General features: G+C 45.0%; 1 protein-coding gene and 1 long non-coding RNA gene across 5 annotated transcripts; one reads left to right on the forward strand and one right to left on the reverse strand.

Moving 5' to 3' along the window:
• Window positions 1–828: 828 nt before the first annotated feature.
• On the reverse strand, window positions 829–8,035 carry LOC109263905 (uncharacterized). Its single transcript, XR_008420373.1, has 3 exons — window positions 7,947–8,035; window positions 3,058–3,133; window positions 829–1,117 (listed from the first exon to the last, which is right to left on the reverse strand). It is a non-coding gene; the product is annotated as an uncharacterized LOC109263905 (long non-coding RNA).
• PRR15 (proline rich 15) lies at window positions 7,603–11,030 on the forward strand. 4 transcript variants are annotated; one of them, XM_019443701.2, is made up of 2 exons: window positions 7,603–7,771; window positions 9,947–11,030. In XM_019443701.2, exon 2 carries the CDS (start codon window positions 10,054–10,056, stop codon window positions 10,441–10,443), a length of 390 nt encoding a protein of 129 aa, XP_019299246.1. In that variant the 5' UTR covers window positions 7,603–7,771; window positions 9,947–10,053; the 3' UTR covers window positions 10,444–11,030. The 4 variants fall into 4 exon arrangements, with proteins under 4 accessions (XP_019299246.1, XP_019299243.1, XP_019299244.1 ...); XM_019443698.2 differs by having other exon boundaries at window positions 7,604–8,226; XM_019443699.2 differs by lacking the exon at window positions 7,603–7,771 and adding an exon at window positions 8,747–9,205.
• The last annotated feature ends 2,589 nt before the right edge of the window (window positions 11,031–13,619 follow it).

Genomic DNA, 13,619 nt, shown 5'->3' on the forward strand with positions numbered 1-13,619 from the left:
TTGTTCCTTTGCACAAAGGAACTCTCCAGAATAAGGGTAAAAGGAGGTCCCAGGTGGATAGCCGTGTGCAAGTCACGGAGGATAAACAGCCCAGACTGGAACCGTGTGATGAAAGAGACAGCCACACTGGGGACTGCCACCACCCAGCCCTCTGCTGCAGCACCTTGTGCAACAAGAAAGGGGGAGGCTCAAATCTAGGAAATGCAGAATCCGACTCAAGGCATTCCCAGGAAGAAGCTAAGCAGCAGGCCAGAGAGAGAGAGAGAGAGCAGTCCATAAGGAAGGAGAAGGAAGTGTCTGGGAGTAATACTTGGGGGAAAACTAAAATGGAGCACATATATATTGGTTTGACTGAACTTGTAGAAAAGTGTACCGAGAAGCTATTGGAAGGTGTAAGAAAGAACTCGAAAGAGGACCAGTTGAAAGAGGGGAAGAGGGTCATTATTAACTTCAGGAAAAGAAAAAAAGAAAGCAAATATAGTGATCTGTACACTATAATGCTCAGTCTGAACAATATTTATACAGGCACAATAATATAAACATGGAGCAGTCAACTGAACAAAGGCTGTAATATGACTCTAGTGGGAAAACTGGAGGGGGAAGCAGAAGGCAAGGTATAGGAGAACCAAATCCTCAAAGACCAGAGTAGGTAATTAAAGGAGAACGTCTAATATTGATAAATCAAAGGCAAGTCTAATACACATTTTTAACCTGCGTGTGCATACATTGCTTTCATAAAATAAAAACTAATTTTTGAAAACAAGTAGTGCCATGTTGTCTAACACAGCAGAGACGTGATGCTCTCGTTCTTTCCCTCCTTTGGGCACAATTCGCTGATGCAGGTTATGTATTAAGATTCCAGGAACTAATGGGGCAGCACATGTGAAACCTATTCCTTGGCTTGCGCCCTAGCCACAGTCTGCTAGTGACCTTACTTCCAAGGATTTTGTCTTATGATTTGTTAATCCTTTTCTGGTAACATTGCTTCCAAGCTCAACTGAGTACACTTCCTCCTTAACTACAGGTAATGCAATTTCAGTGCAGACTGGATAAAGAGCATTCTTGAATCGCATGCAAAAAAACTTCTGCTTGATTTGATTTCATCATTAAGTTGTTCCTGAAGAAAAGTCAGATTCATAGCAAATTGTTGTGTATTAAATACTCTCCAGTAAATTTTAACTTTATGTTCTTGCAGGGAAAAAACTGACCCCAACCAACAACAATGACAGTGCTCTCTTACGACTCTCTATCATTATTTTCAAAAAGCCCTTGGAAGTGATTGACTTGTACAGTTTGTTCGCATAATTTTCCCACACAGCCAATGAAAGAAATTAGTCAAGGAGAAACTAACATTTACTGAGTGCCTATTATGTGTCAGGCACTGTGCTAGGGACTTTGACAAATGTATTGTCTACTTTAATCTTGGCGACCTCCCAGAGAAGTGGTATTATCCCCCACTTTACATTTAAGGAAACCAGAGCCTAAAGATATTAAGTAATTTTCCCAAAGCCACACAGTTGTAATTCAAACCAACCATCAAGTCTTTTCACAAGAAATGTATGTAATTACAATTCCCAGCATTAATTTGAGCTTTGAGTGCTCTGTGATTCCATAGGGTTTTAATATTTAAACAGCCACATATGATTTAGCATTGTTCCAAGTAGGAAACTGAGAAGACACTGACCTCATCAGAATTTTTAAAGTATGACGATCTCTTTTGATATAACGGTTGTGAAACCAACAAATGTTTATTGATCTAATGATTAATTAAAAGGCAATATGAGATTCAAATAGCTACATGAGAAGAACACTGTATTAGGGACAGAGTAACTAAATCTAAATAACTCCACCTCTTAAAAGTCTTGTGACCTTGAGCAAATTGCTTCAGCTTTCTATGATAAAACTGTCAGACTTACAGTAGCTATCTCTCTCAGGGTTCTTCTACCATTAAAAAAAGTGAAAAGAATACGATTCACTTTTGGATAAGCCCACAGTAAAGTGAAAAGCACATAGTAAGAATTTTAAATTTGCCATTGTTATAAAAGGTTTATAGCTGCAGCTGAAGCAATTTCTCCCACTATGTAAATGAAATTACATCAAATAGATAAACCTAAATGTTCATTAAGAATGTACAGGGTGGGGCGCCTGAGTGGCTCAGTTGGTTGAGCGTCCAACTTTGGCTCAAGTCATGATCTTGCAGTCTGTGAGCTCGAGCCCCGCTTCAGGCTCTGTGCTGACAGCTCAGAGCCTGGAGCCTGCTTCTGATTCTGTGTCTCCCTCTCTCTCTCTGCCCCTCCCCTGCTCATGCTCTATCAAAAATAAATAAACATTAAAAAAAAAAAAAAAAAAAAAAAAAAGAATGTAGAGTGTGAGGGGCGCCCAGGTAGCCCAGTGGGTTAAGCATCTGACTTGGGCTCAGGTCATGATCTCATCGTTTGTGAATTTGAGCCCCACGCAGGGCTCCCGTGCTGGTGGCCTGGAGCCTGCTTCAGATTCTGTGTCTCCCTCTCCCTCTGCCCCTCCCCTGCTCTGTCTCTCTCTCTCTCAAAAATAAACGTTAATTTTTTTTTTTTTTAAAAAGAATGTACAGTGTGAGATTTACCTATGGTTACACACGAGCAGAGTTGAACACCAAAATTTTGGTGACCTCCCCTGACAGACTAACACTGATAAAAGCAGCTATTTCTTGGAGATTTCTAACTATGTAAGTTTGACATTGGCCTTGATGCAGGTAGGGAAACCAAAAGATTCACTTCCTGCATTATATTACCCTCCCATTAGATATCCGCCTTCTACCTCTACACACGTGACGTAACAAACGGACACACTGACAAACACAAAAGAGAAAATATAACCTGGCAAACGGAGCATAACCAAACGCACCCCTTGAAACGAGAAATTAACAACTGCAGATAGGAGGCCGCCTTTTAAACGAGCTGGTTTACCCCAGCTCTGACCCGGAACCAGGTGGCCAGCCAGAGAACATTACCTTGGATGGGAACACGTGACTTTTCATTTCCATCGACGATGTCCTAACAAACAATAAAGTTGAATTACCTTTGTTTCCGGAGTCAGGACGTGCCGTGGAGACTGGTTTCGAGATGCCGTGTCCTCTGGATCACTCATTTATTCCCTAAATACAATATTGAATAAAATCTCAGCAGCCATCCTCTGCTATTACGTTATTCCGCCCCCTCCACGTCTCCCCGCCTAATGTATCTCCTTCGTAGGGCTGAGACAGGATAGTATTCCTTCCAGTTTCGTAACAACAAACACAAAAACCTATCAGATAATTTGGTCCACTTACTGTACCCGCATCTCAGAATTAAAATCTGGCTATTATTACATGTAATGACAGACTGAAATTTTAGGTCATTGCCATTTTCATCACATTTCTTTTTATAAGCCAGTCATATTATAACAAAGCATTTATACTTATGCATCAGATGGTCATTTATTCAAGAATATTGAAGAACTGTTATCTCCAGGTAGCATGCCACGTCCTAAGGATTCATTAATGACATGTCTTAGCACTCATGGAGAGCCACACCCCAGAGTGATTAGTTAGGTCCCTGGACTCTCAAGTCAATTTCCCTGGGGTCAAATGCCAGCTCTTATACCAACCAGCTGGGTGACCTTGGACAAGTAACCTAAGTTCTTAGTGTCTCAGTTACCTTAATAATAACATAACAGTGCCCATTTCACAGGGCTTTTAGGATTAAATAAGTTAATATTTATAAAGCAGAACTGTACCTCATCAATAGGAAGTGTTATGATCATTATATAAAACATCATTCAATAAAATGGAATTCACTTTCTAGTGAGGCAGTCAATAAACAAGAAAATTATAGCTAATCGTGGGACAAACACCAAACAAACAATTTACACTCTTAATTAAAACACACCCATTCCTGTCACTGGCAGGCTAGGTTATCTGGATGAACTCCCCTGATGAAAACAATTGGGAATCAACACAATTTCAGTTTCTGAGAGCCTCCTGGAACCAATGGAGGGATTATAAAGCATCGGGCTCACCCAAAGAGCCATACCCTCAGGCCTCGGACTGCTTAGAAGTAAGTTGTACCCCACCCCCCTTCCCACCCTCCACAGGTCTGCAAGGACAATTAAGTTGCTTTAGAACAGAAATGGTCTGGAGTTTAGGAGAATAATGAGTGGATTTGTTCCCGGAGGGTGTGGCCATGGGCGGGTGCTCACATACATCTCGTTTTCATTGTCCCACACTCCTCAAGCCATGAATGTAGTGTATATAAAGTGATCATGTGTGGTAGTGCCCCTGAACTCTTGAAAATCCTTTCTAGAGTAAGTTAACTTTGCTATAGGCCTTAAATCTTCATACAGTTGGTTTTTTTGTTTGTTTGTTTTTAAGAAAAGGAGTAAAATACAATGACATCCAAGAATATGAAGAAACACATCAGCAAGTAGGGGCAGGAAGTTAGGAAGAGTCAGCTGGTCTTGCTTGAACTTCAGAGAGGCTGCACTGTACAAATCAGCCTTGCTCAGGTCAAGTGTAAAACCAAAATGATTAGTAGTATTTTGTCACTTGCAATTTGTGTACTTGTACACACACATTCATGTTAACCTGATGTGGGTTGGGGATGTGATGCTATAAAAAGCAGATCCCAGATTCAGGCATGGGTGTAATGCTCAGTCATGAAGTTTATAAACTAAATCCAACAACACGATGTGAAAACACAGAAAGGAGAAAAGGAATATCAAACGACCCATACATTGATGACAAGAAAGGAAAAGGCCACTGGAGATCAGCGTCTAATTTGCAAAGAATGGAAGCATCTATAAAAGAGAGGAATAAAGGAAGGGAGGAGAGGAAGGAATGGAAAAGACGAAAAGAGTAAATGTAAAAATAGGTGCAAAAAAAAATAGAAAGACTAACCCTCCAACGTTAACTATAGGTATCCCTGGGTGAAAAGAATATAAATGATCTTTATTTTCTTCATTTTGATTAGCTGTGCTTCTTAAATTCTCTCATCATGTGTTTTCTATTGCCCAGTTCCCACTATAAATGCTTTAAAAGAAAATAATCTATTTCCCAGTCTCCAAAGAAACGCCAGGTTTAACCTTGAAAGTTCTTATTTTAATTTCTAGTATGCAAATCTTGCCCTCTAGGAATTCATTCTCTTTTGCCTTTGAGTGTTATCATTTATTGCACTTAAAAGTGCACCTAAGAGGCCAGTGAATTAGGAAGGGAGGAAGGGAGGAAGGGAGGGAGGGAGGGAGGGAGGAAGGGAGGAAGGGAGGGAGGGAGGAAGATAGGGAGGAAGGGGGGGAGGAAGGAGGGGAGGAAGGGGGGGAGGAAGGGGGGGAGGAAGGAAGGAAAGAGGTAAGGAAAGAAATGTCCTAATTCAAACTATCTACACATTTAAAAAAATAAAATATGACAAGAAAAAATATTATTAAGAAATGTAAGCACTGCCCAATCTAAGCATATTTAAATTCTGTAACATTAAAAGCCACCTGCTATTCACTGGATAAATCAACTTTTCAATGTAGGTGGCTTACTTCTATAAACTTTCCCATCACTTAAACATTTCACTAAATCCTCCTTCAGTGAAGAACTTTTCAGATTGGTCAGAAAAAAATGTGGCCATACTACTTTTTTCCCCCTTTGAACAATATATTTTTCTATAACTCTGATAGATTGTATCAAAGGGAAACACTTTTGGCTGCTAGTAACAGGAAACTGTATTTAAATCTGTGATGAAATCATAGGAATATATATTATCTCACTCAACTAGTAGTCTGGAGGCAGATGGTTCCAGGGTTCTTTCAGGGGCTCATCAATATCATCAAGACCCAGACACTTTTCACACTCCCATGCCATCATCCTTAGCATGTTGGTTTGTATTCCCATGCCTGTTGACTCACTGTTACAATATGGCTGCTGCAACACCAGACATCATATCCTCATGCTGTGCTTAAATGTAAAAATCAAGGGTACAGCAAAAGATTTTCTTCTCTCAGAAAGCTCTGTCCTTTATCCAGGGAGGAAACATTCCCAGACATCTTCCTTATGGCCCCATAAGTCAGAACTGGATGGGTACTCCTAATTACCAGAGGCTGTGAAAGTATCTATGGTTTAAGCCTTCCTCCTTGATCCAGTGTCTTCATCTGTGATGGAATGGCACTATGAGGACTTGTCCTGTCCTCGCCTCCCAGGGGGTGGCCTGTCTTTGTTCCAGTCCTGGTGCGCTAATTCAAAGTTTACTCTCTAAAACTAATCGCAACAAATAAGTGAAATTACACCACTTTCAAATACACAGTTGTGCATATCATTTAAACATCCACGAATGCTAAATTAAGAAATTAATGATATAAAATATTCATTTTATATTTCATGCATTAAAATACTCTATAAAAAATTCTTTCCACTAATTCTACATTTTAAGCTGAGACAGGCATCATGTCTTTCACTATTTTTAGGCTTCAGAAAGTCCTAGGCGCGCCTGGGTGGCTCAGTCGGTTAAGCATCCGACTTCAGCTCAGGTCATGATCTCACAGTCTGTGAGTTCGAGCCCCGTGTCAGGCTCTGTGCTGACAGCTCAGAGCCTGGAGCCTGCTTCCGATTCTGTGTCTCCCTCTCTCTCTGCCCCTCCCCCGCTCATGCTCTCTCTGTCTTTCTCTCTCTGTGTCAAAAATAAACATTAAAAAAAAAAAAAAGTCCTAGAACAATGATGCTCAGATGTCAGTTGCTCTATGCCCACTCCTTCCGTAGAGTTATTCATGACATCAAGGAACATCAAAATAGTTCTTTGAAAAAGAAGAGCATCCTGCAAGATGAAGCAGGTTGGAATTCTGCTTTCATTAGTGAAAATGGCCTATGGCAACTCCTTTCTACCCAATCAATAAAAAGCACGCATATGTTCCCAGGAGCACAAGCCTGAACCTGGCCGAAATCCACTGGTTCACATCCTCTAGTGGCTCAGGGTTGCCCTGGTACTCCCCAGGTGGAATGCCTGTCCACTGGACCTCCAAACTTAAGGGAAGGAAATTCGCATCTTCACTAAGTCCCTTAAGGGCCCAAGACTGGCAGGCTGTGGTCTCACGTGCTAGTTAAGACCCTGGGAACTGGAGTCACACCTCCTGGGTTCAAATCCGGCTTTGCAACTTACCAGGCATGCAACTTTGAGCAACCATTTACCTTTCAGTGCTAGGGTCTCCTCGCCTGTCAAATGAGGAAACAACAGCACCTACATACTTGGGTTCCTGTAAGGAGTAAATGAGTTACCCCCAGAGAGCGCTGGAAACCGCGCCTGGCAGGCACACAGAGAACTTGTTAATATTACGCCTTTCAACTAAGGGTGCCTGCAACTCTACAACATTTTGCCTGGATATGAAACAGTTCCTGTGAATTACAAAACTGGACCCCTGGGAATTGAGTGGCCATGGCTGGGGACCCGGAGAGAAAGAGAAAAAAGAAATCAGGGCAGGGGAGAGGAAAAGCTGCGGCAACATTTACCCTGCGGATCCCACCTACAGCCTCGGTCTCCTCTACTGTTTCTTCTTCTTCCAGAAGGAGTCCGGCCGGCGTGCGGCGCAGCTCAGCCTTTCTCCAATCAGACACCCCAAGGCCGGCGCCACGTACGTGACCTGATCCAATCTCCTGCCCTGGAGGGCGGGAACGCAAAGTTCCTACCTGCACCTGCGGCAGCTGTGGCCGCCTCCTGGGTTGGTGTTCCCCCCGCCCCTTTCCCGAGGGTTCTGGTTTCTCGAATACTTGGCGAATGACCAGCAGGTGGGCAGACAGATGTCTTTCCCGTGCAAAGGACCGACGTGTAGGAAGGTTCAGTACACCAGAGTGAGCAGCCGAGGTCCCATCTCCCGCGGCTGCCGGGGAGTCGCTAGCAGGGAAGAGGGAGGCGCGCGAGAATGAAAGGCTACTAACCGGGAGAGCCTATCTGGGTATTCACCTGGGGCAGTGAGCCTGGCACCTGTTCCGCCGCGGAGCCCTCACGCCGGAGCCAAGCGCGCTGCGAGCCCAGAACTGCCGCCACCGCTGCGCCGAACAGAAGTTGGAAGCGCCAGGGGAGACGAGCAGCAGCAATCGGCTTAGCTGGACTGAAGACATTTCGGCAGGCACACCTTCCAGAAAAAAAGCCCGACCTCCCCAGGTTGTCCCAAGCGCACCTCCTCCGTTCTCTTGGAGGTGTGGTCGGCTCAGAGTCTTGGGATCTTCAGAAGCCCGAACAGGTGAGCAATCAGGGTGGTTTTGCATCCGCCAAGACAGAGCTCATTCCAAGGTGTCAACCTGGGGTGCTACCCCGGCTCCGGAGAGGTTTCGAGCCACAGGCGCTCTGCGTAAATTTGCGTAATTTGCAGTGTTTTCCTTGCGCAATTAGTGCTGACCCTTTCCGCGCACACGTCGGTTGTGGAAAAGAGAATGTAGGGTAGAAGACAGAAGGCAGCCATAGGCACACCCCACCACCTATGAATAACTTGGGGTGCTTCGCTGATCCGTAAAATACAGGGAGCAGGAGGTTTGCAGACCCAACTGCAAACCGTGCCCTGGGGAGACGGTGCCTTTTTAGGGGAAGAACCTTTGGCGGTTTCATCTTCTATTGTTTTGAAGTCGTGGCCCGAGTGTGCCCTCGGGGCATCCTGGGCAGGAGCCGGGGCCCGGGTCTCTGCTGCGGAGGCCGCTGCGCCGCCTCGCGTAGGCGCTCAAACTTTCCCGGCGGTTCCGAGAGCAGAACTTTTCCAACAACAAACACCGCTCAAGTTTTGCTCCCCGGCGCGCCGGCAACTCCCGCGAGCACCAGGCGCGTGGGCTGGGACGGAGCCCAGAGGAAACCTGGAAATGCTCCCGGGCGCAAGCGAACCCTGCGCGTTCGTACAGTTAGTGCCGAGCGCGGAAGGCGCGCACAGGTGTTTCGCTCCCCATATTAGCACCTTAAGTGCTAATAAACAGTCTTTTCGGGCCGCAGTGCGCTGCTTTAAAAGCTGGGGAGAAGCAGATGGGTTTGGAGTTCCTGACTGCGCGCAGCAGGTTTCTCTCCTTTGGAGGAAGGAATTGCGCAAAAAAGAACAGACGCCTTTAATTTGTAACTAAAAATTTGAAGAGTTGCGCTGCCTGGTACAAAGTCGGTGCATATGTTGATACAGAACTAAAAAGAGGACATTTGCCGCTTGGCCTCATCTCAACCATCGGCTGGGGTGGCTTCGAAGAGACGTAAGATTGGTGTCCGGGGAATAAAAGGAAGCGTGGGACCGCGGTTTTCAAGGGAAATTAAGTCTAGACCAGTTTCTCTGAAAGCGGCAAGGCAGAAGTTCTGTCAAAAGCAGAATTTAAAAGAAACAACACATCCTGAGCTTTTCCCTCGCTCTTATCGGCATGTAAATTCCCCCCCTCCCTCCAAAAAATCACATCGAAGAGGATTCTGGGACAGAAGTCTATGGAAAAACACCTTTAAGGGAAATTTCGGAACTGTTGACAGGAGTCTAATATTCAGTGCTCACCCATAGCACACCCCCTTCCGAGCGCCCTCCGCTCAGGTGCTTATCCAAGAGGAGGCCCCGCGGGGCCGAGCTGGGTCACTTTGGGGCGTCCCTCTACAATCAGGGTAACAGGCCAGGCCAGCTTCCTCTCGGGCCGGCTTAATCCGCATGCCCGGGAACCTCCCCCGGCGGCCCCCGCGCAGACCACCGCACCGGCCCTGGAGGCCAGGCGAGGGTTGAGGCGGGGAGTGCCAAGGTGTCTGGAGACCAGATGGTGGCGCCCTGGAGGCCACCACTCCTCCGCCCGCGCCCCCGGGGACGCGGCGGTGCCCTCGGAGGGCCGCGTAGCTCCCGGCCTGCGGGTGCTCGGACCCGGGCCGATCCGGTGACGGGCGGAGCGAGGGGAGGAAGTAGGGTTGGGGGCACGTGACTTGGACAAACCCATAACCACGTTCTGTTTGCTTCCCGGGTACAGGCCGCCGCCTAGGCTCCCACCCCGTAGCCTGCTTTCCTGCCGCGGACCGCCGGCCCCACCGGGAAAGAGGGCCCTTCCCCACCTGCCGCGCCCCGCGCCGCCCGGCCATGGCCGACAGCGGCGGCACGGGCAGCTCTGGGTCCTGGTGGAAATCGCTAACCAACAGCAGAAAGAAAAGCAAGGAAGCCGCGGCAGGGGCGCAGCCTCCCGCCCAGCCTGCCCCCGGGGAGCCCGCGCCGCCCGCGCCACCCAGCGCCGACTGGACTGGCAGCTCCCGGGAGAATCAGCACCCCAATCTCCTTGGGGGCGCCGGCGAGCCCCACAAGCCGGACAAGTTGTGCGGGGAGAAGTCAGGCAGCAGCCGCCGCAATTTGAAGATCTCGCGCTCTGGCCGCTTTAAGGAGAAGAGGAAAGTGCGCGCCACTCTGCTCCCCGAAGGAGTCCGGTCCCCTGAGGAGGCGGGCTTCCCTGGTGACCCCCGCGACGACAAGCAATAGCCACAGCGCTGCGGGACTGTCTTTCTCCCCATCACTCCTCCCTACCCTAGCCCGAGAATTGCGGCCCGCCCCAGTACCTGGTTCTAATCCCACCAACTTCTGAGTATTCACACAAGGCCTCCACGATTTTAATTTCCTGGAAATTGAAGTGTCGGTTAAGTTTTCAATATTTCATGGCTCGAGGAGGCACTGAATATGTATTTGTGGTAAGCGAAGATACCTGCCACAGAGGAAGTTGGCATAATCCTTTTTTTCCCCCAAGAGTGGCCCCTTGTGCCACCTGGGGAGTGAGAAGGGTACTTCTCTGAGTGGGTCACTCAACTGGAACTGCACAGCCCCTCCAACGAGGAAGCAGTGCTCCGATTCAGGACTCGCTGTTGGAGAGCAAATGACACTGCTGTTTTTAACGCCAGAGAAATGCACTTTAGAAGTACTTGTGTAGACTCGTACCTAAGGGAAGGGCTGAGAGGGAGCAGGAAGCATTCTTAGGTAGAAGCATTAGAAGTAAGGCAAGATTGCTTTTAATGTTGAACTACAAAACTGTACTGCCTGTTTTAGTGTGGACCATTAAACCTGCTGCACCCTAAGCCTTAAGGTGACATTTGTGTTTTTTCCATTGCAAGACTGAAGTCTGTCATACTTAAAAGCAGGCATACGAAATCCAAAGTGACAGAGTTAATCATTTGCCACACAGTATAACAGCTACTCCTGGAAAGCTAGGGGAGGGGCACGTTTCTCAGAACTAGCAACACCCCGACTGGCACCAGTTAGCCGGATGTCTCTATTTACTAATTAAATTTGAGGAAGGGAAGGGGAAGTACTAAATAATTCTTCCTAAATTCTCTTTGTTACTTCGGTACATCTTCAGACAGTAGAGTAACTCACAATGCTAGTAGTAATTCTTTTTTGTATTGTTAACCATACTAACAATTCTCTGAAAATCCTTAAACAAATGGACTGGACCCTTAGTTTGTGCAAAGCCGTCTTCTTTTCCCACCCCTTTGCTGCAAAAGCTTACTTTAGTCTGATTTATGCATTTATCTAGTTTCAAAGCCTTTAGATGTACTAATCTGAAGATTCTGAACAAAAATCCACCTGTTTGCTTTTGTTATGAACTTCAAGAAAAGGAGTAAATGAATACCGCTTGCTTTCAGCAAATTACAAGGAGTTATTGTAGTGGTTAAGGGCCACTGGGCTCTTTCCACCACAATTCAGTTCATTTATAAACATCCAGAAATACATAGGGAAATTGTAGTGGTCAAAGTGTGTGTGTGTGTATAGTTTAGATAATTACAAGCAAGAACTTGATTGGAGCTTCTAAATGTGTTCTATAGAAAGAGGCAGATTTTTGTTTCTCTCAAATTAGTAATTTATAAAATACCAAAACATGTTCATTGGCTAAAGAGATTGAGCAATGAAACCTGATGAAAATGGCTAACCTCATGAATCAAGCTTGGGTACCAGCACAATAATAGAGTTTACCACTTGGTATATGAGTTTCCACATACCAAAGATTACTCCAAAGGAAATTTTTTATATGAGGATTATGAACACCTTACATTAAAAGAGAGAATGTTTGAGCTTTTTTTTTTTTTTTTAATCTTGAAAAGACTTTTTTGCTGTGTATTTAGAACTGGGAATAGGTAACCAAAGAGTCATCAGGGTGAGCCTCCTGGATGAGGAAGACTTCAAATCTGTTTTAAGTGGGCCTCCCCTCTCTGATGCAAAAGAGGCAGAGGAGAGCATGCTGGGGAGATTCATGGTAAGAAGGGACACGTGGGCTTGACAGATCACTGGGAGTAAAGCAAGTAGAAACTGTCAAATAAAGCCTTGGAACACCCTCATAAAGCATTTTGATTTCACTTTGTAGAAAGTAGTCAAAATTAGAATGAGCATCCCAAATAGTTTTCCCCTCCCAGGAGGACCAATAGATTAGGACCATACCCATTCACAAAATTAAGCCTGCAATTGCATAATTTAAAAATTTTACACTCATTCTTTCATCCATAGTTTTATTGTTTTAAAAAACATTTTTTCTTCTTAAGAACTTTTGCGTTCGCAAAACATTGGCATCTTCCCAGGTTCTGCATCTAGCTTGGGATCCCATCCAAGTCTAGAATTGCTGCAGATAATCAATAGCAGACCTATAGCATGGATCTTATCAGCATGGTATCTTTACCTCGCTGTTCTGGAAGAATCGAAAACCATGCTAATGGCAGTTATGACAGCGAATGCAATTCACAATCTATGGTTGCGGTTTGTAATTACAGAGTTTTCAAGCAGTCCTAATTATGCAGTGGGAGGAATGCACTGATTTAATCCCAACTCAGTGAAATCAGAAACCAGGCAAAATTGGTGGGATAAAAAGATCATGGGTAAGATGAGATAATTTGACAAAGTGTCTTACTGGGATTTGTACGCTTTACAGATGATTAATTACATTCTCATATATACAGACAAATTTTTTTTTAAACCTCATGATAATGTATAGTAAATCAAGGGAAGGTGTTGAATTAAATTTGGAGTTAATTAGATTAGAGACTTTTGCTTTCTTTAAACCCCTTTACAAATGAAATTTCAACCACAAGTTTGGAAACCATTAAAAAAATGTTAATACCACGCTTCCAAATGATATGGGGGGAAAGGGACAAAAATCTAGTTGTGTGTTTGCTAAATTCTTTCACAACCATGATAGTTATATCATGGATATATGGAAAATCACAGGATGGTTTTCCCCTCTGCGACTCTCCTTGCAAAGTCAGTAGCCAAGCAGTGACTCATATCATCGGTCACCTGAACGTCCCTTTGTGTTCATGCTTTCATTGTTCAGCCCATTCTGACTTGCATCTCGAGAGCGGAGATTCTGTTTTGTATATGCAGTCAGGATTTTCTGCTTCAGTATGACACTGGGAAGTATTTATTGTGCTTTGAAACATAATGTGAACTCAGCAAGCCTGATTTTGCCACATCCTTAGAAAGAAACTGTAAACCCAATGAACAGTAGCATTGGCTAAAGCATTGTCAAAAATCACACTCCTGAGATATTCAGAAGAAAAATTTTGGTGCCTTCAAATAATAAATAAATAAAAATATACACAGAAATAATTTCAAAGAAAGTGAACCAGAAAGGAATAACTCAGAGTGGGATAATAATATCCAATGACCACCGGACCCTT

This window comes from Panthera pardus, unplaced genomic scaffold (genome assembly GCF_024362965.1).
Source record: "Panthera pardus isolate Hobbes unplaced genomic scaffold, ASM2436296v1 HiC_scaffold_8, whole genome shotgun sequence".
NCBI lineage: Eukaryota > Metazoa > Chordata > Mammalia > Carnivora > Felidae > Panthera > Panthera pardus.